Source organism: Xiphophorus hellerii, chromosome 2, assembly GCF_003331165.1.
Source record: "Xiphophorus hellerii strain 12219 chromosome 2, Xiphophorus_hellerii-4.1, whole genome shotgun sequence".
In the NCBI taxonomy this organism is placed as follows: Eukaryota; Metazoa; Chordata; class Actinopteri; order Cyprinodontiformes; family Poeciliidae; genus Xiphophorus; species Xiphophorus hellerii.
Genome location: NC_045673.1, coordinates 18226333 through 18253184, shown reverse-complemented (window position 1 = coordinate 18253184; position 26852 = coordinate 18226333). Strand labels below are relative to the sequence as shown.

The window sequence follows — 26852 nt, the reverse complement described above, 5'->3', positions numbered from 1 at the left end:
CTCCAAAAGCTTTAACTCAAAACTCTGAGAGTTGGTACTAATCTTAATTAAAGACTTTTATATTAATCCCTTGTTCACAGCTCCCGTAAACTGAAAGCTTCACAGTACATCTGGGAGGCCGAGTGGAAACGTGTCAGCTGCAGAAAACAAGAGTGAATCTGTATTTTCCCAGAACTGTGACTTGAAGTGGATCTTAAAAAGCCACATCATCTGCTCAAATGCTACATTTCATTCAGCGCTACCATTAGAGAAACAATAGCTGATCAGATGAGTGACTCACCATATAGATTTATGTACCGAATACAACTTTCAACCACTCTGGGGATAGCTTGTCCAGAATCCTTCAGGGGAAGAGTAAACAAATGATCAGGATTTTATTTTTTTTCTAAAAATCCTGTATACATGTTCTTTAAGTCACATGAATACATGTTAGAGGCATACCAATATGTAACAATAACATAAATATCAATAAAGATATGGCAACCTGATGTCTCGCATTATCTGTACATATCAATTATTAAATTACCAGACAAAAACCAAATAAAAATGTAGAGTTTTGGTTTTTTTTACTTATTCTTATGTATCTTCCAATTGACACATGATATTGGTAGAACTCTAACAGGTAGTGGTCTACACAAGGGTAGAGGGTCCTACCATAGTGTAAGCATGCCAAGACACAAGGCCAGAAAAGTTTGGGCAAAAAGGGAAAGCTGATTTCTGAGAACCAGAGAACAGACTGAGTTGATGTCATGAATTTGTTTACTCATGCCCACTTTCAGAAATCGTCAAGTGTTACGAAACAGAGGTGCAGACTGCGCTTTTGAAAGCTGAGTATAATTTTAGATGTTTAATATTTGTCTGGAAAAGTCTCTGTAAACCATACATGTATTGATGTTGTACATTTAATTTGTAAAACTCTAGGCATGTGACATTTTCAAAATTAAGATTTTTAATCTTATTAATTACTGGGTTAAAAACAAAATATATGTTTACCTTAAAATTAGGGATAGGGTTAGAGTACGGTACGTTTCCTTCTCTTTCAATGCTAATTGGTGCTGGAGAAGGAAAATGTTGACTACATCATACCGAGCTTCCTTCCAGGAAGCTCGGTATGATGTAGTCCTGGACTTATATGGAAGTTAAATTAAATTTACTTAATTTAATTGTAAACAATTTGAGAATGAGGTGGATTCCAAGTTAAAAGATTGCATTAAAAGCTTTTTGTTATGTTAAACAAAATAACATAACAGATGCTTATGTTATTTTGTTATGTTAAGAGCATATCTAGAGACCTACACAATATGGCAGCCAGGGAAGAAGGACTAAAAGTCAAAACCTAGTAGTTTCATAGATGTATTTGTGGCCTGCCCTTTCATTCTGATTTTCTGATCCAATGACAAACATAGACTCTGAATCCTTTTTAATCATACAGTGGATTTGTTTACAGCCCTCAGGGGTACACAGTGGGTCCAAACAGAACAACCATGCCAATATTGATTACACTAATTTCAGTAGAGTTGATGCACTGACCAGGATGCAGCTGCAGTCTGTACCAGCATGTCTTTCTGACATGTGAAAGTGGGATCACTGACGAAATGTCGATGTGGGTGTGTGTCAGATTATCTTTTGAAAGAGAAAGTCTTCAACTCAGTCTGTCGAAAGGTTTTATTTAGGAGAATACATAATGAAATATTCATCATGCCAAAGGAATGAGCAAAGTAAAGAAGCACAAGCTTCCGAAACCGCTTCGGAGTCTACCTGATGTCGAGTATGTGAGTTCCTGCGTCCGCGGCTAAAGAGGAGAATCAGTAGAGGCAAAGAGGGACAGAGTAAACCAGAAGTAAAGAGAAAAAAGAAAGACCCAGGTTAGAATCGCACCAGCTGCCCACCTAAGCTTATAGCATAATAGCACCTTCACTCTACCCTGTGCTGGTATCAAACCTACAAAGTTGAGACTTTGTGATCTGAAAAGGACCAGGCAGTGTTGGTTATGGACCACCAGCCAGAGGCAACCAGGGGATTGGAGGAGAGAGGCAGCCCACCTTATCAGCCTGGCATCTGCCCCCTGACTGCCATTTACCCTGCTGTTTCCACTGGCTGACGGGAGAAAATCTCTGCCAGAGCGGCTCAGACGTGCCAGCTCAGCAGGAAGCCCGGGGAGCTGACGGACACAAATATTTAGCCCACCAACTGCTGTTGCTTCCCTCCTGCGACCCTTCAACTCTATCAATGCCACCCTGCATCCCAGAGGCAGAGCGCCAGAGCTCAATGACTCATGCTGACGGCTTCCAGAATCCATCTTAGCAGAAATCTGTTGTTGGTTAACAATAAATCAAAGCTGAGATGCTTCGGGGGAGCCCACCAAAACGGTCAGAAAGCCAGAGTGGAAAATAAAGAAATGGAAAGAATAGGCGGAGAACAAAAGCCACCCAGCAGATGTTAAATCTGTACCTTGATAAATGACTCCAAATTTCCATTAAATAGCTTAACATTGAAACAAGAGCGGGGTCTAGGCCGCCGGGGGCCTGTGAGGGTTTTGTACAGCCCATTGGGATGTCTACTGTAGAATACAAAGAATGCATTAGAATAAACAAACATCTCAGTTCATTGCAAAAGGCTTGTACATGGTGTACTACTTCTTCAAACCATTTTATGTCCTCCAAAACCTTGAAGTTTAAGCTAGACAATCTTTAAATCCCTTTTACTCCACATGACGGACAGGTTAATGAAAACTTCTTACAACTATTTACTTTTTTATGCAAGATATCTCAGGCCACTGAAATGTCAGAGCTGCTGGGAGCATCGTATGTGTCAGCATCCATCTCATGACAGACTTTGCTGGGAGCAGCCTCTGCTGCGCTGTGAGGACGTGTGTGTTGGTGTGAGAGACATCATGCAGTTTGGCTTCTCGCCACCTGTAGCATCCCAGGTCCTCACATTTTCATCTCTGCTTCCTATTCATAGCAACAAAACTGCAAGGGCCAGGAAAACTCTTAAATGTCAGACCAAAAGATGAAATCTGAAGAATTAAAAAAAAAATTGCTCTTACGGTTGTTGCCATAAAAGGCTTTCTTGGACAAGAATGTCGAGCTGGGCTATTTGATTGAAAAAAACTTACTTTTAGGAAGTTCTGTTCACAGGCTGACACATTTATTTAGATCTTGCTGACATCTCGTGACATGCTTTGGTCAAAATACAACATCCCCACACAGTTCTCTTCACCAGTATCAAGCTACATAAAATGTAACAGGATTCGAACCTGAGGCTGGTGGACTTGATTTTAAGGGGTGGGAAATGCCACAATCTAATAACTAAATAAATATTTGAAATGAATAGATCAAACAAATAAAGTAATTTAAAATATCATGTTAATTGTATCCAACATTCCAGTGCCAAAATGGAAGGAATGTGCTGTTAGTTGTGCCTTACATGATCGAAAATGGGATTTTAAGTGCAGTAAGGCAACAATTGCCTCAAAGGTTTCCTTGTCATACTGCTTCTGTTTGTAAGATCCTTATGAAGTCAGTCTGAGCTGGTCATTGAGGGGAGATGCACTTTAACCATTGCTGCTGTTGTTTTAAATATGATCTGTTAATTCCACAATTCCACATAAAGGTCGGCTCTAAAATGACTGTCAATTTCCCAACAATCGAGAATTGAACTGCAGAATTTCATCATCCTTGCATTGAAGCTGTGAAACACCTCACGCTTTGAAAGCGTCGGTTCTGAAGACTCCACCTGCCCTCTACTTTCAACATGAATAGTAGCAGATGTGTTTGCATGTGGCAGTGTTTGCATGTGTGTGTGTGTTTTACCTTGTGGTCATGTAGTCAGCTCGATGGCCTGCAGCAAGAGGAGAGACGAAAAAATAACAGAGAAGACGCATAAAGTTGGAGTTGGTGCACATGCCAGGACCTGTCTCGGGTGTCCCGGCGGTGAAATGTGCACACGGTTAGTGAAGCGTTTGAAGCCTGCCATCTGTCTACTACCGTTGGCCCCTTGAGCAGCTAAAATAAATCCTCAGCACAGGACCATGTTTGCTTTTATGCTCTCACGTGTGCACTCTAGCTTCGCAGTCGACACAAAAAGCTACATTACAAGTTCAATAGACTAAAGAGCCAGGGCAAGTGGACATTTAGACATTTTCTGACCACACAATCTACAAGTTTTGACTAATAAAATAAGATTAGACGGAAAACATCTACTTTAACATTAATGATCAGAAGATGCTTAAATTTTATGAACAGCATAAAACCTGCTGCTGTGCTTGACCGACTCATGCTGTCCTTCAGCTCCGTGACAACAGGAAGATGAAGTAGCATGTGTGTCAGAAACAGCAGACTATTCTCCTCGTTGCTCAGTCACGGCTTCGCTGCTCATTAAGTGGGCAATTTTACGGAGACCACCAGGAGTGAAGGTCACCACAGGCACCGACAGTTACTGACTGAGATCCCACCAAAGGGGAACAATGAGAGCCCGATCCAGTGAGCGCTAGCTGACTAATACAAGGCAGTCTTAAATGGGGAGCAACGTCAGTAAGTCGGATAATGCAAATTAAAAATCCCTTTCAGTTGTGGCTTGAATGACTAAAACCCAGATTTCTATCAGGACGTTTTTCAAGAATAGGGGGAAAAGAGTTTGCAAGAGAAAAGACTAAAAGTAGGACAACTTAAAGTTTAGTGTATTTTAGGGGCATTTCATGTGATAGATCAACAAAAAGTAAAGCATCATCGTAAAGTGGAAGGAGGAAGATAAAAATCTGAAAAGTGGAAGGAGGAAGATAAAAATCTGAAAAGTGTGGGCTCTATTATTTACTTTCAGTCCCTCTGACTAAACATTTTATTGTACTTAGTCTAATTGGTTTACGCCTCCACCCACTTTGTGCATCTAGAGACTTAAACTTTTTCCCCCAATTGTTCTGCAAAATAGCTCAAGTTCAATTAAATTTCACACAGAATCAATTTTCAAGTCTTGCCAAAGATTTTGGTTTAGTTTGGCTGAGCCAGTCTAACACATGGCTATGCTTTGATCTAAAGCCTTTTCATTATAATGAGTTATAATGAAAAGTTCAGTCTTTTAGAGCCTCTGACAGTTTTTTTTAGGATTGTTCTGTGATTAGCTCCATTCATGTTACCATCTACACTGACTAGCTTCCATGTTGCTGCTGAAAAAAAAGCAGCCTCACATCATGATGCTGCCACCATCACAGTGGGAATGGCTATATGCAGCGTCAGTCACACAACATTTGCTAGGTGACATTATGGTTTCAGCTGACCAGTGCTGCTTCCTTACAGGTTTGCTTTGTCCTGTCTGGGCTGTGGCTATGAGCAGCTCCTCTAGAGTGACTGTAGGCTTCTTGACTGCTTCTAATGAGGGGGTCAGCCACATCTTGGTAGATTCCTAGTTCATTTTTAGATAATGGTTTGAAAATTGTTCTGTGAGATTTTGTCTTTTGTAAACTAAAGCTGCTTTAAACCTCCCACAACAACAGCCTTGAGGTATCCCCCTGTTTTTCTTTGGTTCTCACAAACTTATGAGAGCTTCACTAATCAGCTGTATTTGCACTGAGATTTTATTATACACAGATAGATACTATGTCCTAATTAGGCTATTTTTAAATGGAACTAGGCGGATTTTATTTGGGGGTGTCATAAAAAAGGAGGCTGAATATATGAACACAATGAACTTTTTCCTTCTACTTCAACTTTCACAGTTTTGTTGGTCTATCAAATAAAAACCTAATGAAATTATCTAAATTTTGTGTCTCTGAAAAGAGTTAAAGCTCTCATGGGAGAGACTGGAGGAAGCACAACAACAGGGTACGAATGAGCACAGGGGAGGGCAAAAAAAAAGGACTTTGACCGTACCGTCACCGAGTGTCCTCTTCAGCAAGTCGTGTTTGGCCTGCAGTTTGGAGATGAGATTACTGCCCTCCAGAAACTCACGGAATTTCTGTGGAGAATTGAGAGTAATTACACAGCCGCCCCGAGTGCCAGCCAGAGAGCCAGCTCTCAAGACAGCAATCACTGATAAGGCGGCCAAGGGCAAAGGACATCCTAAAAGCCTTTTTAAAGCTTTTATCAGAACATGTCCATCTTCCAACCAGTCCAAGATAGCAGTTTGCTTTCACAATATAGAGATGTTTAAGGAGAGTAAGACCTCTGCCAAAGATAATCAATTTCTAAGTAAAAAAAAACAGTACATTTAAGTGAAAGTAAGAGCTTTGACGTGAGGTAAATTTTGTTATAAAATCTCTGATATGCATTTTAATTTCTTTTCAAAATAAGACACACATCAAATATTTATGTTTTCTTTCTGCCTCTCACCATGAAGTAGAACTGCTCCGTTTCCTGTTGGTTGGCTCTTCTCTTAGCGATGCTGGGTTTGCTCAGGAACGTCTCGGACACGGTGGACTTGACCGATTCTGTGGAGCGGCTGTGGTGGAAGCACTCGGACACATCATAGTCTTCAATGGTCACCATATCCTGGATGGTGGTCAAAGTGGCCTCTGATGTCTTTTTCACCTGTCAATCAGAAGAAGAAGCTATGATCAAAGTACAAAAACAAAACCAGCTTAAAATCCAGATATCGCCTCTTCACCATCACAATGTCACCATTCCCCCATTTTCCTCCTACTCTCTCCAAAACATTCTCCATCTCATGACACTAAAAAATTTAGGTGCTTTCTGACAAGATACACAATCTTTAAAAACCGCAGGCTGCTTAACATGACTCCCAGCCAAAGCAATCAGCTAGCTTGCACTCAGAGGGGCTGGAGGTGAGCGGTGCTGGCTGGAGGTGGTACATCCACTTGCAGCCTCCAAAGATTCATTTCCATAACCCCCTCTAGCCTGTCAACGCTGCTTCTCCTGAAGCACATAAATATCAGGGTTTTGGCCAAGCATACCCTTCTCCATTCACTACAAAACATGTTTAAGTTATCCAAGAGCTGCAGACCATGACTGGCTCTATCATGTGGCGACATAAGATTATGGGACAAGCAAATAAAAAGTGAAAGTGCATTCGTAAAAGCCCTGCAAATGGCAGATGTTTAATAACCAAAAGAGTGCATGAGAAAAAGAGACCACAATCAGAACAACACAGTAATTTGTAGAAATACAACCGCAATTTTTAATAATGCTATAATTATTCTACCTTAAGAAAAGTTCAAAACCACACTCTGACTGATCATATATATATACTGTGTATATATATATATATATATATATACATTGTAGATTCACACTGAAGGCATCAAAACTATGAATAACACATGTGGAAATATGCACTAAACAAAAAAGTGTAAAACAACTGAAAATACCCCTTATATTCTAGTTTCTTCAAAGTAGCAACCTTTTGCTGTGATTACTGCTTTGCACACACTCTGCATTTTCTTGATGAGCTTCAAGAGGTAGTCGCCTGAAATGGTTTTCACTTCATAGGTGTGCCCTGTCAGGTTAATAAGTGGGATTTCTTGCCTTATAAATAGTCATGAAAATAAAGAAAACCCATTGAATTAGAAAGGTGTGTCCAAACTTTTGGTCTGTACTGTATATATATATAACAAGAATGAATCATTGATGCGGAAAAGCTGCAGAGGAAAAGAGGCCTGGAAGGTGCAGGAACAAAAACAACTACCTCTCTGGAAAACTCCAGGAAAATACTTCTTTGACCGGTTGACAGGGAGATATCCTGTCCGAAAACAGAGGGTTGTGACCATTTTAGTTCTGTCTGCTGCACGGATTGAAGGGACCCTTATTACAAAAAAAAAAAAGATTTCCTTCCAATTATTCTTAATGATCCTAGTCACCTTTAACACAAAGATAGCATCCCCTTTTTTTAGGTACTACTTAGCAGGTCTGACCTCGATGATATTTAAAGGACAAGGTAGACTGGGGATGTAAATAGTTAGACTTCATCCAGACAAAACAATTACAGCTTGTTTCTCACAAGCTATTTGACCTTTAAGCCTGTCTGCGTTCAAAAGAGAAGAAACCCCCCCAGGAAAATAAAAGGCTGTATTCTCTTCCTGTGATGGATTACAGTGCTGAAACATGTCTTCAAGCACACAGTGTGGCTGTAGTCTCAATGTTATCCAACATGTCATTCGGGTGAAACAAACTACAGGTTGGAACATGAGTAATGACAGAAAAAAGAAAAAAGATAGTGGACTCTAAACTCTTAAAAAGTTGATTTGAAAAGAATCAAAAGAAGTCCTACGAAAATGTAATGTATTGTGACATTCATTCACTAGTTACACACTGAGTGTGTTTGGGATCCCTCGCTCACTGGCAAGTCCCATCCCGGGTGGCCCCTTCAGAGGAGAGAGGCCCAGCTGTCATTATGAAAACAGAAGTCATGCATGCAAGAGAATGTTTCCCAGTGAAAAAGCTGTTGAGTTTATTCATTATTCAGCGTACGAATCGTTATCGATGTTCACTGCTGGGCTCAATTACAACACAGCTCACGGGGACACTCTGACTATATGCCCACCAGGCCCTGCAGCTGTACAACAGACCTACTCAAAGCCCCATGGGTGGCGTCAAGTTTATTTTTCTGTGCTAAGCTATGTCTAAAAGCTCACTGTCAACATTTCAGCTTCCGGATTATTAGTGTGGTTTATTCCAAAACTTCATTCTGGCAGCCAAAAATAACTTTTGCGCTGTCAAAACCTGAAATACTTCCAGTTGTGACGTTTTAAATAAGTGTGACTCTCCAGGTCAGAAGGAACCCATCACTTAGCAGTTATTTCAGCATCTATCAACACATCTCTGAAGTCAGACTGCAGTCCGATAGCTTTCAACAGACCCTGCAGTAAGGGTGTAATCTGCCTTTCATCAAGCTATGAACACAGACAGACACCAGCTTTGATGCGTCTCCCTGAAATGTATCTGGAGAAAAATAAACACTCCCTTCAGAAGAGATGGGATGAGATTACCAGAAGTTTGTGTGAAAAATTGTAGGAACAACATCTCTGTCGGCTTGTGTTCTGCTCGGAGGACACCAGGCACCAGAGAAACATTAGTGTGAACTTTGAATCACACAAAGGTGATCCAATGGATATCACCTTTGTGTGACTGGAAGGTGGACTAGGGAGCAGAAAACAAAACTGTCCTTGCAGGAAAAGGTTGATTGCGATTTTAACAGTGAGCTCCTCCCAGCTGAGTTGAAATCCAGGGTCAGACTTCCCATTTTGCACTCCACCCACCAGTGAATTATTCAGCATGATTTCTTTCACCAGTTCAGAAGTGCTTTGAGGATGCAGCTGCACGTCTACAAAACTCTGCCCTGTCTCTTTTCCTGTCCACATAACGACAGACTCTCTTTTAGGTTTGACAGTGGAGCTCGCAGGTCGCCGCCGTGCTTTGAGAGTTCGTTTTTCAAGGGTGAATCTGGCACACCATGCCCAGGAAGAGAGGCCATCTGGTGATCCGTACATGAGGCTGTAGTGCCCTCAGATTCTGACCCAGCAGGACATCCGCAGGCAGACAAGGACACAAAGCAAACCGGGGCATGTCAGCTTCCACACACTCAAATGTACAAAGTGGGTTGGGGGTGGTGGTGTTGCATGTGCTCAGAAATCCTGCAAACACTGCAACTTTAACTGGGCTGACACTGAGCATTTTCTCTTTCAATTATGGGCAAATAATGTAAAGAATATATCATGGTGGCAGTAAATGACATTTGATTTGGGGAGTGAACAAATGACATTTCCTGTAATTTCAGGGGCAAAGTTCTTTATGCAGAAGAGTCTCAACATTACTCTGCTAAGCTGGTCTCTGCCTGTGGCGACATGCTGACCTGATGATGAAAAAATAGATTTCTATGCACAACTTTCTCCTTCCTCTTCATGTTAAACATAAGTGTCATGACACAGCTATCAAAACTTAAAGGCTATACGAAGTTGTTTTTGCACTTTGATTTTGATGCTACTGTGCAGAACCTGCTGCAGGCAACGAGCGACACCAGGTACACTTAAGTACAACAAAGACAGGCAGAGAACAGAAGGTGCAATTTGATTTATTCTGTTACTTCTAACTATGCTCTCTAACTGGTATATAAAGGCAAATAAAGCCAAAATAAAAGCACAGATTTTGACTTTAATTGATATAAATTTTGTCAGTTAATGTGGTAAAAGAAAATCCAGGTTTCATTAAAGAGAAAGATCACATGCATATCATGTTAAGAGTGGTAGCAAATGAAAACATATTCTATAAATGGGCAACTTTCAGGCAGCATTTCATACTCATCTTGCTTTCTAACATTTAAAGCAATGAATGTTATTTTAAATTCCAAATTGTTTGGTTTGGAATTCATCCATAATAAAATACTGCAGGTATAGACAAATAGCGAGTAAGTGAACTTGTAGAATACTGCAATTAAATCAGGCTGTAGCTGTTAAATGCATCAACTCCCAACTTAAGTTTTTTTCTGTTTTTGCAAAGTTCAAATGACTCACAGAGATTGTAATCTGTCAATCTTTTAAAAACCTATCATTGCCATTTGAATATTTTAATGGTCAAACCAACAACTTTAAGGGATGTACCTGAAAACAGCACCATTTCTTTTAATTTGTACTGTTTGGTTTGAGGATCTGACTTTATCCAAGCATCCAAAATATGTTGATCTGAGATTCGGCAGACGCCAGACAAAAACAACAACAAAAGCTCTGAAATAAATTCTGAAATAAATTTAGAGCTCGATATTTTTTCCCTCTTATAGAAGGATCAATGTCTTGACCAAGAGTGTAGAGTCTGCATGAATGTTTACATTGCTTAACAATGGCCAGTGGCAAACATTTTCTGCAGCCTGCTGTCCTGATTATCTACCTTTTCTAGCTCAACTTAGCCTTCATTTTCCTAGCGTCATATCTCATCATAACAATGCAAGCAACCAAACATCCAGATGTAAAAAAAGAAAGAAACAAACCAAACTTGAACATGGTTCCAAACACTGATGGCAGTTCATTTTTTCATTACCACTTTTGCTAATCAGTGCTCACAGAGAAGGTCCCATGAGAAGGACCTGCTTCTATCTGGAGTCTACAACACAGTAACTAAAAGCTGCTAGCATGCCATCTAATATTTCACATGCGCTGACAGGTTTAACACAATAGGTGTCTTTTCCCCCCCCACATTTAAGCAGTTGAATAATTGCAATTAGCTGCTCTATGATTACCAATTAATATTAATATTTTGTAATCTTTACAGAATATTTTTACATGCCTTTTAAAATCTGAACTAATTTGACGACAGCTGCTGAATCACATTAAGAACATTTAATTGGTAACCACAGCAAGCTTGTGATAGAGAAAATTATATATATTTTTTAATCTTGTCACATTGCAACTCCAGACTTCAAATTTTTTATAGGTCTTTTTATGTGTTAGTCCAAAAAAAGTAGTACATCACTTTGAAGAGGGAAGAAAATTATGCATGGTTCTGAATATCTTTTACCTATTAAATCTGAAAGGCATAGTGAATAGATGAGGGAATTGGCCGTTTGACATATGCTATTGATAGAGTAATTATTAGGGTTGATTGAATATGATCAACATTCAATATTAATAATGCTTTTATAGCAGTATTCACCTACTGTATATATATATATTTCCCTGCAGGCTCAACATGATGCAAAAGAGACCACACGCCCTACATTGCTTCTCTGCTTCAGTCAAACACCCTTCTATCCTGTGCTGCATCCACCAAACAAATACCACATCACCAATCCCGTTTCTCTCCCTCCTGACACACATACGATAAACAAATGGCAACAAGACAAAAATTAACATCGACTGTTCATTTTGGCTCATTTTTACGTATTGCACTGATATCAATGCTGATTGTTTTATGAAGTATTTCAAGACTCTGGCAAGTGTCCTCTTTTATTGGAAATCAAAGTATGGTCACTGAAAGCAATTGGTTGCACTGAAATGTATATGGGGGTTTCAGACTAAATTGTACTGCGCAGTCTTCAGATTTTTGATGAAGAAACGACGTTTCTTACTTTGTGTTATCACATTACCTATCACAAGAAAAAAGCCAATAATTTGCATTGAGGTTTGTGGTTTTAATGTGTCACAATGTGAAAAATGTGTAAATTCCTCTGCAAAGTGGTGCACATTTTTCTGTTAGCAGGTTCAGACAGAAAGGCACAACTTGTATTTCGTTTGCCATCCAAATATTTTTATCTATATTGCTAACCCCTTGTTGACGTGCAGAAATAGGAGCTACAATATGTCAACTACTTAAGCAAAAGAAAGCATGATGCTAATCTGTTTTTGCATGGTGAGATACAGTTGTGGTCAAAAGTTTACATACACTTGTAAAAAACATAATGTCATGGCTGTCTTGAGTTTCCAATAAGTTCTACAACTCTTATTTTTCTGTGATAGAGTGATCGGAACACATACCTGTTTGTCACAAAAAACAGTCATAAAGTTTGGTTCTTTCATAAATTTATTGTGGGTCTGCTGAAAATGTCACCAAATCTGCTGGGTCAAAAATATACATACAGCAACATTAGTATTTGGTTGCATGTCCCTTGGCCATTTTCACGGCAACTATGCGCTTTTGGTAGCCATCCACAAGCTCCTGGCAAGCTTCAGGTCGAATGTTTGACCACTCTTCTTGACAGAATTGGTGCAGTTCAGCTAAATGTGATGGTTTTCTTGCATGAACCTGTTTCTTTAGCACTGTCCACATGTTCTCAATGGGGTTTAAGTCAGGACTTTGGGAAGGCCATTCTAAAACCTTAATTCTAGCCTGGTTTAGCCATTCCTTTACCACTTTTGATGTGTGTTTTGGGTCATTGTCCTGTTGGAACACCCAACTGCGCCCAAGACCCAACCTTCGGGCTGATGGTTTTAAGTTTTCCTGCAGAATTTGGAGGTAATCCTCCTTCTTCATTATCCCATTTACTTTCTACAAAGAACCAGTTCCACTGGCAGCAAAACAGCCCCAGAGCATAATACTACCACCACCATGCTTGACAGTAGGCATGGTGTTCCTGGGATTAAAGGCCTCACCTTTTCTCCTCCAAACATATTGCTGGGTGTTGTGGCCAAACAGCTCAATTTTTGTTTCGTCTGACCACAGAACTTTCCTCCAGAAGGTTTTATCTTTGTCCATGTGATCAGCAGCAAACTTCAGCCGAGTCTTAAGGTGCCTTTTCTGTAGCAAGGGCTTCTTTCTTGCACGGCAGCCTCTCAGTCCATGGCGATGTAAAACACGCTTGACTGTGGAGACTGACACCTGTGTTCCATCAGCTTCCAAATCCTTGCAGACCTGCTTTTTGGTGATTCTTGGTTGACTCTTGACCATCCTGACCAATCTCCTCTCGGCAGCATGTGATAGCTTGCGTTTTCTTCCTGATCGTGGCAGTGACACAACTGTTCCATGCACTTTATACTTGCAAATAATTGTCTGCACAGTTGCTCTTGGGACCTGTAGCTGCTTTGAAATGGCTTCCCTGACTTGTTCAAGTCAATAATTTGCTTTTTCAGATCCACACTGAGTTCCTTTGACTTTCCCATTGTAGCTTTTGTGGCTGAGTCTAATCACTGGGTCAAATGAGCCCTATTTAAATGGGCTCATGAGAAGTCAACAGCTGTGGTCAATCAGAATCACTTACAAGAAGTGAAGAGGCCATGACATGAAGCTAATTTGATTGACACAACTCTCTACATCACCAAAATTGACAATTTATGTTGCTGTATGTATATTTTTGACCCAGCAGATTTGGTGACATTTTCAGCAGACCCATAATAAATTTATAAAAGAACCAAACTTTATGACTGGTTTTTGTGACAAACAGGTATGTGTTCCGATCACTCTATCACAGAAAAATAAGAGTTGTAGAACTTATTGGAAACTCAAGACAGCCATGACATTATGTTTTTTACAAGTGTATGTAAACTTTTGACCACAACTGTATGTAGCTAAATGCAGACCTAATAAGTCAATATGGTTTGAAAGTGTCAGGATCACTTAAGATCTGAGTGTTGACTCAAAATATCAAACAGCAATAGATGTTATGGACGTTGACTCATGTGTTCCTGCTTCTTTGTATGAGTAAAAGTAAAGGAGCCCAAACACAGAAAAATGGAGGGCAATAACATCCATCCATCCATTTTCTTACAACTTTGTCTCTACTGGGGTCAGGAGGGGTACTGGTGCCAATCTCCAGCTAACGTTCCGGGCGAGAGGCGGGGTTCACCCTGGACAGGTCGCCAGTCTGTTGCAGGGCAACACAGAGATACACAGGACAAACAACTATGCACCACACACTCACACCTAAGGAGAATTTAGAAAGACCAATTAACCTGACAGTCATGTTTTTGAACTGTGGGAGGAAGCCGGAGTACCCGGAGAGAACCCACGCATGCACAGGGAGAACATGCAAACTCTGTGCAGAAAGACCCCGGGCCGGGAATCGAACCTTCTTGCTGCAAGGCAACAGTGCTACCAACTGCGCCACTGTGCAGCCCGACAGATGCCTGAAAAAGGAGAAGCCAGTCAGGCATAATACAGCAGTCAGGCGGATATGTGTGAGTGAACAGTGTGAAGAAAAAGGAGCAGTCAAGACCTTCGTTCTTTTAGCTCAGCAGCATATGTTGAGTTGCTTTCTCAGACAGATGCAACAGAAAATAGCAGCAGACGTTTGCGCAAATAAAAGAACTGTGGTGAATTCTTGCAGCAAGAAAGGAAAAGGACTTTAAAACTATCTGTGAGATATGAAATAGATGGACACAAATAAAGTGTAAATATGAGCTTGTGGGTTTTCTGTATGTGCGACAAACACTTAAACTTAAATCTTCAGCGCTATTATTTTCTCCTCCAACCTTGTTGACGTCAGACAAACTTCCTTTAGCAGCTTTAATACTCTCAATGTTCTCTTTTATCCAAGTCAACAGAAGTCAACTCAAAGACAGGGGATGTATTTATAATGCCCCCATAAATTTCTGGATTATTTATTTAAAGTGCAGGGCACCATCTTACCTCTTCATTCTCAATCTTCAGAGTGGCCAGTCGAGACTGCAACTGCTGGAACCTGAGAATGAGCTCCCCATTGACTGGCGGTTGTGCTGTGATATGGCACACCTGGAAGAGAGAACCCGTCTTTATGTAGTAATAAATCTTTTCCACATTCTTCTTTAATTACAGAGAAAACCTCAGTGACTTCTGTGAACTGAAAGGCAGACAGCCACAGAAGAAGAGCTACCAAACAGACATGATATCAGCAAAGTGGCATCCAGGCAATTAAACTCCGAACACATGTTGAGCTACTTAAAGTCCAGGGGAAGGAATAATGCTTGATTTGCAAAATTTAGTGCCCTATAAAACGTGATGCTGCAGCCTGTTCACAATAAAAAAAAACAACTGGATTGCAACACCTACTATTAAAACCTCATTTCATTATGTTTGAGATTGTTTCTCATGAGCTTAGAGCTTAGATCAGGCCTAAAAAATCCAACCAGGCCCTGAGCCCATAAGCACTGTGTCCAAGCCCGATCCAACCCAACTAATTAACTCTAATTAGAGACCCGAGTCCGAAGTAAACCCGACATATCTTAAACTGATACCAGTTGAAAATCCTCCCAGATCTCTGACTTTGCACGCTGCTATGTTAATAGTTATTGTCCAGTTTTTAGCTTCTGTTTAACATATTCCAGCTCCATTGCGTCGTGTAGCTGAAGGTTGAGTCAAGTGCAAATCTTCTGAAATATATGACTGATAGGAGCAGAAAAAACCTGCTCTATGTGCGCATTAGTTGTGCATTGTGCTGGACTTGTTACAGTCTAACTTCTGCACCTTTCTTTCCTTAACAGGGTAAACTACCTTCTCTATTTAGACTATTATAAGTAAATTAACCTAATTTTATATTGTGCATTCTTGTTAAGTTTTCTCTGAGCTGTGTATTGTAGGCTTATTAAAAATGCATCACAAAAGCTCATTGACTACTAACCGTTTAATTTTGACCCAATCGACCTTGAATTTCAGATTGGGTTCGGATCTAAACTCTCCATCAGCTACAACAAAAATTAACTGTGAAACTGCTACAAAACTGCCACCTCTCATCAATACATTAGTTAAACATACTTCGTCCCCCATGTGAGACTGGAACTCAAATTTGGCTGGTGGGCAGAAGGCTGTCGGATACATCTCCATAAACCTCTGTCGGTCACTCCGTGGGTCCAGACTGTCCACCGCATTTTCAATGATATCTAAACCCTCGTGGCGTGACGTTTCCAGGTTGTACTCTGCCGAGAGGTATGTCCGCAGAGCCCGGTTCAGACTTGCATGATATCCCAAGTCGCAGCACTAGATGGATTAAAACAGAAGAGAAATATTAGAATGAGCAATTTCCAGCAAAAGCAAGAAAATTTAAAAGAATATATAAGAAATAAAACACGATTTCTCAGAAATTGTGATGTATGAAAAGAAAAAATCTCTTCATAAAATGAGTAATTTGTTTGTATATTTTCTAATGGCTTGTAAAATTAGGATTTTTCATACACAGCTGACTTGCAACTTTAAAATTCAAATAGAGAGCATCAGTAAACAAACAGCATCATGAAGACCACAGAAAACAGCAGATAAGAGAGCTTTAAAATGGGATTAGGTTATAAAACAGTGTCTCAACTTAAAACTTCTGAGTGAGCACTTTTCAATGCATCATCTGCAACTGAAGACTTAAAATATCCATAGTTCAGGTTGGAGAATCCAGTCAGCGGGAAATTATTAGCTGTGCACTTCACAAGTCTTGCCTTAGTAGAAGAGCAACAAAAAACTCATTGTTGAAAGAAAGAAAGAAAGTCACAAGATGTTTGCAGTTTGTCACAAGCCATGGAGGGGTCATGAAGGTGTGCTGGTCAGAAAAGATCAAAATGTAACTTTTTTTTGGCCCACATGCAAAAGGCTCTGTGTACTGGAAACCTAACTGGAAGCATCAAGCTGTGAGAATGCTTTTCTGTAGCAGGACAAGGAAATTTGTCAGAGTTGAAAGGAAGACAAATGGAACTAAATACTGCAATACTGGGAGGAAAACTAAATAAAAGACATACCTTCCAGCAGAACAATAATCTTAAGCATACAACTTGAGCTACAATGGAGTGGCTTTGATCAAAGCACCTGTTGTGTATTAGAATGACCCTGTCAAAGTCCAAAAGTCCAAATATGCAATTTTAATTGATAACCTGTAACAAAGTTTGAAAAAAAGATTGTAATCTCTAGAGTAATAGCCAGAAATACTTGATATTTGCAGCTCAATGACCTGCCCCAAAAGCAGGCCCAGTATTTTTCACAAGCCTTTCAACAGACATTATTGTTAAATTCTTTTCCCTTTCTTTCTTTGAACAGATGATAATCCTATCGGGAATGCTTAGTTTAACACAAGATACACAATAAGTGAAAAATCCCAGTTTCACCTTTAAATTGAAAGACATTTCCATATTTTTAATCCAAGAGTGTTACCTAACATGAACGTTATGTTCAGGGTGCTGAGTCCTAACACAATGAACCTCATCTTATTCTATGACACATGACTCATAGTCACACATTTCAGTGCCTGTTCTGAAATCACTAAACAGAGTTTCTAAAAACAAAATTACTCTTTCAATCTTTTCCACAATTTCCAGAGTTTCCTGTTGAACTTAGGGATGGAGTGAGAGATGGAAAGGTGGACAGAATAATGAATGGAAAGGATGGATGGATGGATGACAATGACACGTTGAATTAAATCTGTAAACAAAACATTAATCATATCCAGATATGGAAAAAATTTACATCAAATTCTAAATTTTTGTAGGGTTTTCAGCCAAGATGCAGGGATGTTTCTGCTCCACCTGCTTGGAAGCAGACGTTGTTTTTGACCATGAAAAGTCTCTCCATTAATTTAAAAATATGTGCAATCCTGCACACACAGCTCCTGCAGAGTGCATCCTACATAATATCACTCAACCACACACAGATACACACAAACCCTGGTGAGATGTGAAGGCCTGTGAGCAAAGCAGGGAGAGGGGTAATTTCAGCACACAGCATGCCGCCTGAGAAGAAGCTGCATGTCTCTCCATCCTTTAGCCTTGTTCGGAATACAAAAACCTAAAGTCTCGCTAAAAACCCCAACCTTCCCCTGCTTCTATAGAAAAAACAGGGAAATTAGTGCAGCAGTCTGTGTCTCTAAACTAAAACGGGAGGAATGCAGGTGTGCTGGATCATAAATAAGTCATGGACACAGCAAAAGGAATCCAGCTATAAAGTCTGCTTATACAGCAATGAAAAGAGATATGATTTTTTACTAAAAGTGCAAGAATTCAGAAACTGATACAAGTTAGATTTATGGTAACCAAATGTAAACCTTTATTTTAACAACAAAAAAAAACTGATGCAAAACTACCTCCTTTCATTAGAAAAAAAAATCTTCAAATGTGACTGATCAGGGTGAGAAGCCATAAGAACGATTCAAATTTTGCTCTAAAACCCGAGAAAACTTCCACAAAAACTTTATTTATATCAGTGGGAGAGTTGTGTGGATTCATACTCACATCAATTAAGTCCGACAAATCGTGGATGTAGTACTTGAAAACGGACGCATTTGTCGCTTCCAGTGTCAGCAGGTACTCGTTCCGCGCTTTGATCGACTTCAGCTTGTTTTCCGAGTACTTGGCTTGACGCTGACAAGAGGATTAGAGGCAGCAATGAGAAACAACACAGCGAATGTGACAGGATAAATTTAATGAGCAGAGAACAGGCTTTTTGACAAGTGATTATAGTTTTATGTCTCTGCAGGGAAGGTGAATCACAGAGCTGAAACTGGATTACAGGACAGAAAGAAAGTTTTCAATAAACATTAGAAAAAATGAGCAAGATTGTGGTATAAATAATGAGAAGAAACAAAACCAGAAATAAAAAACATTCAACAAAGGAAAGAGTTTGTGCTCTTTGATTCAGCCGGATGCCTTCATCCCACACCAGACGGACATGCGACTCTTAGTCACAGTTTCCCGACTGACCAGTAGGCTTTGACTCATCATCATTCATATCTCAACACTTTAAAATGCAGTCCTGGAAAGGTTCTGCTAAAACCGTTCCACATTTAACAAATTACAGGCCTGTTGTATGGGTAAAACCTCTGCTTGTTTGGACGTGAAAATGCTCTCAGAGTGTTTTTCTTTAAATGGGTCAAGGGATCTGAGAGGTGTGTACTCTTGCCAGAACCAAACACATTTTCTGTCATTGTTGGAAGTGTTAAAATTATTACATAATATTATGTTTTCTTTCAACTACTTGCAGTAAGTGGCAGAAACATTCATACGCCTACAACTTTTACTCATTTTACGATTTTAAAGCCACAAATGCATATGATACTTCATAACTTAATAGTTTTATGATATTTTTTACCACTAAAAATGTAAAAATGGACAAAACCATGTCGTGGTAAACCAACTCTGCATATTACCCTGGACACAACATTCCCACCATTGAACATGGTGGTGGCAGCATCATGATGTGGGGATGCTTCTGTTCATCAGGGATGCTAAATATGAACAGAGTTTGTGGGAAGAAGGATGGAGCTAAACAAAGCTAACTTCTAGAAGAAATCTTGCTGAAGGCTGCAAAATTTAGAATGGAATAGTTTGCATCAAAGCATCTTTTAACTTCCCAATTTATTAATTACTTTGAGGTAGTCTAAAAAATAAAATCCAATTAAAATACATTGATGTTTGTGGTTTTAACCTGACAAAATGTGAACGCTTCAAAGATTATTCACATTTTTTAAGCACACTGCAAAAACGCCAACAGGGAAAGCGAAGTTGTAAACAACTTACTTAGTTTTATTTAAATATGATCATTTAATTTAATTTTTTTTAATTAATTTCAAAATAATTTGCACTATTCAAGCTCCTTTTTCACCTTCTCTTTTATTTTCTCAATCTTCTTCTCCATCCGTATGCTGAAGACAGGGTCCCCCCTCCCAATCTGCTTTTCTTCCTGCTTCTCAGCATCCTTCAGCTTGCTCTCGGCGTTGATGCTTTCTGAGTGGTACATGTGGTAGGTCTTCATCACCTGTAGATGCACACAAAAATAAATCAGACTAAGATTCAAGGAAAACAATCCTCATTGCATATTTATTCTGGCATCATTTTAAAGAAAGAAAAAAATCCTAAATTGATGCAATGTGCTTAAATGACTAAACTCTGAGTATCCAGTCAGTTTCTGTGCCCGAAGGTCACAGTGTTTAGTTATGACTGGCCTTTTATAACCCACTACTAAACGCTCTGTAACTCAAACTGCTTATTCATTACATATCAGATAATTTTATCCCACATCCATTTCACTTTGACCAAATAGCAGGATGAATTATCTCAGGGTTGACTGTACATTTACGACTTTGAACCAACGCAAATAAACTCAGTGTCTGGGAGTCTTAAATGAAATCTGAATGAGTGTAATGCAAGTCCTGCAAATGTATCTGATTATGCGACCATGGGAGTGAGTATTTTTACTGTGTTGGCCTTTATGTCGGCTGTATCTGTAACATATGCTTCTTGAATGATAATTCCCACTCTGTGAGCTCATCTCCTCTTGCTGCCAGTTCATCAGTGCTTCTGTATTTTGGAAACACTCAGAGACACTTCCTGCAGCCTGAGTCATCACCCAAAATGGAAGGAGTTTGTGTGCTAGTCATACTATAGTCCATGATCAATTAGGAACTGACTCACTTGTAAGTAGAAGGTAGACTATGAAACATGAAAAAAAAAAAAAGGTTCAGCAGAGCTAAAGGAAGATAAAAGTGTCAGAAGGAAAAACAATTATTGGAGCTTTATGGAGGATGATGAAGAGTGTAACGAATGAAGCCAGCTCAGACCAGACCTTACAATATTGGGTTCGCAAAAATGAGACAGGATTTTAGCTATATTTTTGGCAAACTGAGAATCTCTGGGGTTTCTTCCCACGTAAATACAAATCTGATTAAGAACTATATATAAACAAATCTAGTCAGTGGACAATAATTTAGTCCATATTTGACTTATTCAAATAGAAAAAAAAACATTACTGGATAATCTTTAAAACTGAAGCAGTTTCTTAACACAAAGTAAGTTGTCATGATTGTTTTTCCACCTCTCCTTTATTATTTGGTACCATTACATTTCAGAACCAATGACTTTGCTTTGCATTGAGTAGTTTTAGTACACATGCTTTTAACTCAAAACAGATATAGCAAATTAGATTAGAAACTTTAAAGATCGTTGTATTGTTCATATTTTATGCTTGCCCCCACCCTAATCCATCCATCCATCCATCCATCCATCCATCCATCCATCCATCCATCCATCCATCCATCCATCCATCCATCCATCCACCCATAAACCACCAGACGTAAGGATTAAAGTGAAGGACACCCTGGATATGTTGCTAGCTCATCACTGGGCCAACAAAAATGTAGAAAACAATTAGTTCTGCAAAAAAAAAATCCTTCCTATGAGCTTTATTTGAAGCTATGAACTTATGAAGCTTTATTTAACCTAACATGCATGATTCTGAATTGCTGCAGTCCAGAATCATGCATGCAGAACCCACACAATCTCATAAAAAATGCTAAAACAAAACTGATTTCTTTGAGAAAATAAAATGTCCTATAGTCTTTCTAGTTAGGTGTCATTATTGACAATAAATATATTTTCATTCTATGTCCATATACGGCGGTACACAGCAGCAGTGGTTTCACCTGGATTGAACTTTCTCCAGCAAATTATAACTTCACAACCTGTTTCTGAAACAAGCTTGTCTGCTCAAAACCTCAACTTCAGTCCTGGAGACTCTCCCTTCTCAGAACATAAACATTTTACACCCAAATGGAGTTATTTTTGGACGTATGGAACAACACAGATAACCCTGATTTGTCTGGAGTTCCTCTCTTATGGTTGGGGTTTGGCCTAACTGGATTCAGTTTGGAGATGGGTGACTGACCTCAGGCCCTGCACTCTTCACTTACTGGTCTGGAGTTTGCCACGGCTGTGTTTACTCTGCAGCTGTTTTTGGAGGGACACATTTAGCGCAGACCAGACCTGTTATTTCATTCTCAGAGGCCAACACGGGGACTGTGACTGTCTGATGCAATAGCTACAGTGTGCAGTGCGTGTGTGTGTGTGTGTGTGTACCCTCAGGGGACTAAATCAGGTCAAATCAGCTGCATGGACAGTGGTGAGACTGACACTCTGAGTTGAAGGCAACACTTTGTTTGGAGCAGCAGAGTTACGGTCTGAGAGTGCAACCATGCTGGTTCTCTGAAGCGGGTAACTGGAGACTAAAAGCAAACTTAAAAGCTTTTCATTCAATCACTGGGGATGGCACAACAGCTGCGTTGACTTGTATTTAATTAGTTTACACCCATCGTTACCATGACGATCAATAGAGAGGCTATTGATTGCGAGTTCCGAGGAGAATGATTAACCAACATGACAATACATCTCAAATTAGCAGTTTTCCTCACTCTGATGTACCAAAATACTTTGTTTTGATACTATCTGGGTATTAACAAGGGAGCAAAATGTGAAATAAAAAAATTTAGATATATTTCCTTTAGTTCAATACAAATTTGGAACAAAAAGTTACATGTAATGCTCCAAAGAATGAGCAACACATCAAACAAATATAGCTGCCTGATATAGGAAGTTACAGTTGTGCAAATAGCAAAAGATTCATGATTAACCAGCTGCCCACATTTGCTTATAAACAATTGTTAGGCAGAAATTATTTATTTAATGTCTATTACACATCTTAACCAGGAATGCTAATAATTATAAATGATTCCATAGATAAATCTAAAATAATTATCAAACTTCAAACAGATGTAGCTTAGGAGTAAGAGCTTAAATACATTCAATGCCTGAATGGTCATCAGTCTATCGTAACAATGAGGTGCGACGACTATGTGGCTGTCCTGATTAGTGCAAAGTTGAACTTGTTGATTAAGACGGACATGGACTGTTTGTTTTTTTTATGTCATTTCTAGTGACATCTAAAGTGAAAGTGAAGACCTATTTCTGCACATATCTACCAAGTAGCATTTTTAAACTAAACATTTCAAGGCTTGTCTGTAACTTTATAACTAATCTGCAAACCACAGAAAAGTTTTTAATCAAACACCTCTGAATTTTATGACAACAGTGATGTTTTACAGCATCAGGAGACTCTCTCAAAGCTCGACAACACCCCAGGCCTCCAAACACCCCAGATCCCAATCTGACTGAACATCCGGGGTAACTTCCTCAAAAACCCTATCCCACGGAAACTCCACCCCGCAATCCACAGGTCTTATCTACTGCAAGCATCACATCTCACCACAGACCCATGGCAGAGACCTCATCAGGTCTACAGCCTGATGGATGCTCCTAACTATAAAGTTTTCTTCAAAGCAATGTCTGTTGTTCTTTTACAACTACTGAATAAAGTCAACAATGACAAAAAGAAACAATACAAAACGAAGTCTAAACAGCAAAATGCTATTTTGCTCCAAGCATCCCTCTGTGGGTTTTTATGAGTTTTCTTCCGATGAGATGGAGCAAGTAGCTGATGAGGGCCATTAAAAACAAAACATGGGGTCTAATGATTCAAGCAAGCACAACCTGGATACTTTTGGAGGATTTAATAGCTAGTTTACTGCTTAATGGTTTCATTCTACAAAAGAAGTACAGATTCTACAGGAAATGGTGCGGTGGATTGTGTGTGGTGCTGAAAACAAAGTATCAATTTAGATCTGTCAGATATCAAATTACAGATGAATTCAGATGTGAAACTGAAAGACATGATGGGAAGCTGTTCTGATTAGAGCTAGTTCAACACCAGCAAGCAGCCTCAACCACAGTCAAGATGAACATAATTAGATGCATTAGTGGAAACAAAGCAAGTCATTAATACTTACTGTGTATAGCTCATTTAGCACTTTCATTAAGTCTTCCTGAAGCTGGAAAGCAATTTCCTTGCTCTGCAAAATAAAAGAAAAAAACAAAAGAGACAAAATAGTTACACAATGTATTTTTTTCACACTGCATAAAATTAGTAAGATATTTTTTTCCATTGGTGTCCATTTTTGTCACAAACTCCCCCTTTTAATATACAAATTTTTCAGATTATAAATCAAATTTTCATATGACACAAAAAATAATCATACTTAATAGAAAAAGCAATTAATATATAATTTATTAGTCAGGATTAAGAACATGTTTTTTTTTAAAGTGTCCAGTTTCACAAACTACACACAGGCCTGTTTTCTGGCAGACCTGTAGAATTAAAAAGACACTTCAAAAGAACCTGTCTGACAACACGAAGTAGGCTATTTTATTATTAGATTGACTAATTTCAAATTTTATGTAATTTTTGCCAAGCTGACTTATAACATTACATATTATTGTTGCAGGTTAATTTTCTAAGCTACAGAAAGGAAACTGTTAAGGACCTAAGCCTATATTGATATCCAATATTATTACTGTTGTTATGGCAGTGTTTACCAGTATTTTACTTTATCTTTTTTTTAATATTTAACTACTCAATTAATCATCTGAATAATTGATAGATTACTCGATTACTAAAATAATTGTTTACTCTATTAATAAGTTGCTACTGGAGAAACGGTCAGTGTTTTTTGTTACTGCTGAGAAGAAGTTTCATGCATTCATCTGCTTGATTTGTAATGTAACAAAGGGTTTTCTCTGAATATTAAACTGAATGATAATTAAATGCAATAAATGCATCACAAACAACGTGGCATATTATAGACAAGAGCGCGCAATAGTTTGGACATTACGACCTTATTAATGCCACTGTTTATTGCACAAATGACCACACTTCTATTTTAAAAAACGTGTACTGGCTTAAATCAGAACAAGACACAACATAACAGTGAATTACTTTTTTTTTTTCCCAGGATTTTCAGTGTGAAAGCGATATCAGTGTCTTGCTCACTTTTCCACCCAACAGCAGCTCGAGTTTCACTCCCCACATGCTCAACGCATTATTTGGCTGCCAAGACTAAGACTTCTTCCCAATATGTTAACTCAATCAGCCGTGCCACAGGCTTGACTCAGTAACACAATCACACACATGCCCACATTAATGCATCTAGCAGTTGTGGGATACGATTTTAACAGTGCTGGACTTAGAGGGACCTTTTTCTATTAATCTAATTGTGGCACTTTCATATTTCCTTGGCACTATTTCCTTGACTAAGACAGTGTATCACATGTTTATGAGGTTATGAGTCATGACAATGAATTTTTGATTGCTCCACTGCAGTTGATACCGCAGGCTGGATGTTACCTGGATGATGTTACAGCCTCGGCCGGCACGTCAGGTCTCTTTGTAACCCTGTTAGCCTCAGACAAATCTCATTCTGGGAGCTGCTTGGCGCAAAAGGCTATGTGAGGGTTTTCTGGGGGTAACATGAATCTTACTGGAGAATAATTTTACTTCTGATCAAAACATGGAATGCACTGGCTAAAACCCATGGATTTTCAATGGCTTGAAAAAGTGTCCACAGACATTTTCCCAAGTCATTTTCACACCAAAATAAACTTTGTTTGTATTGAGATTTTATGTCATAGACCAAGACAAAGTAGTGTGTAACTGTGAGGGTTTTTATTTTATTTTTTACAAACACAACCCTTAAAAGTATTGCAAATGTTTGTATTCGCTGCAATACTTCTAGAGTGTGATTTCACAAGCTCTCCTGGAGACATTTGCCAAATAGCTCATGCTAAGTCAAGGACAGCAAACAAACCTCTAAACTAGACTGATTATGACCTTCTTTCATAAAAATGCTTCCTTCTTGCCACTCCTCCATAAAGGCCAAATTAGTGGAGGGCTCAACTCCAGTCATCAGATGACACCTGACCTGTGGATCTCTGCAGTTCTCCCAGAGTGTGTCTGTTTTAGGCTCATCAGCTTAAGTCAGCGGTGTCGAACTCAGTTACATTTTGGGCCACATCAAAAATCTGAATTTAATCTGAAATGTAGCAATAATATGCCTCTTAAAATATTAATTAAACTAGGGATATTCAAAATCAAATAAAAGCTCCAGCATTTTTTTCAATTATGATTCCGATTTATAATTCACTCCAATTTTACAGCTCCAGGGTTTCTTCAGCACCAAAAGTAATGCGCAGACAAGGATGAAGAGACAGAAGAAACATGCAATCTCCTTTTCATTGCATGTCTCTTACTGCTAAAGCTGCACAAGCAAGCAGACAGGCAGCAAAGAGGATTAGAGTCTCGTGTCTGAACTTAGAGAGTCTTGCCTGGGGACTGGGATTATCTGCAACACTTACCTAATCACCACCTTGTGAGTAATGATACTCGATCTATTGCAGTTACTTAATCAGGGGGGAAACCGAGAGAACCAAATCTCGCCCATGGTCACCTTATGGGTATTTCACTCAACACAAGGCATTTAACATGTAGGCTATAGGTTTAGTATTGATCTCATCTAAACAAAGCAACTTCTTCCACATGTTTGCTGTGTCTCCTACATACAATAATGTGTTGCAAAATTCCAAATGTCACTTCCATTCTTCCATCAACTTGTGTAACTCCTGCAAGGAAATTAATTCAAGTTTATGGTTGCATTGAGACAAAACCTGAAAAAGTTCAGCGGGTGTGAATACTTGTACAATGCATTGTTGATACCTAATCCATTATGTTCGTCACAGTCAAGTGAATTTGTTTATAAAGACGTATTTTTTCCATATAGAGCAATAAGACGTGAAACGACCCTTGTGGGAAAAGTCTTAAGCAACAGTAAGTTGAGAAGACAAAACCTCTTGACTATCTGTCAGATCAAACACATATCAG

General features: G+C 39.1%; 1 protein-coding gene across 4 annotated transcripts in view; it reads right to left on the bottom strand.

The window, feature by feature from the left end:
* The window catches only part of srgap1a (SLIT-ROBO Rho GTPase activating protein 1a), a 91222-nt gene that overhangs the window by 21877 nt on the left and 42493 nt on the right, over positions 1-26852 (bottom strand). For 3 of the 4 annotated variants that reach the window (XM_032586025.1, XM_032586051.1, XM_032586043.1), the window contains exons 4-13: positions 23929-23991; positions 19917-20069; positions 18548-18676; positions 16101-16322; positions 15000-15101; positions 6327-6524; positions 5868-5952; positions 3816-3843; positions 2452-2560; positions 281-341 (exon numbers count right to left, since the gene is read on the bottom strand). In XM_032586025.1, coding sequence (XP_032441916.1) covers positions 281-341; positions 2452-2560; positions 3816-3843; positions 5868-5952; positions 6327-6524; positions 15000-15101; positions 16101-16322; positions 18548-18676; positions 19917-20069; positions 23929-23991 — 1150 coding nt within the window. Of the gene's footprint in view, positions 1-280; positions 342-1758; positions 1793-2451; positions 2561-3815; positions 3844-5867; positions 5953-6326; positions 6525-14999; positions 15102-16100; positions 16323-18547; positions 18677-19916; positions 20070-23928; positions 23992-26852 lie in introns of all 4 variants that reach the window. The other variant, XM_032586033.1, reaches the window with a different exon arrangement.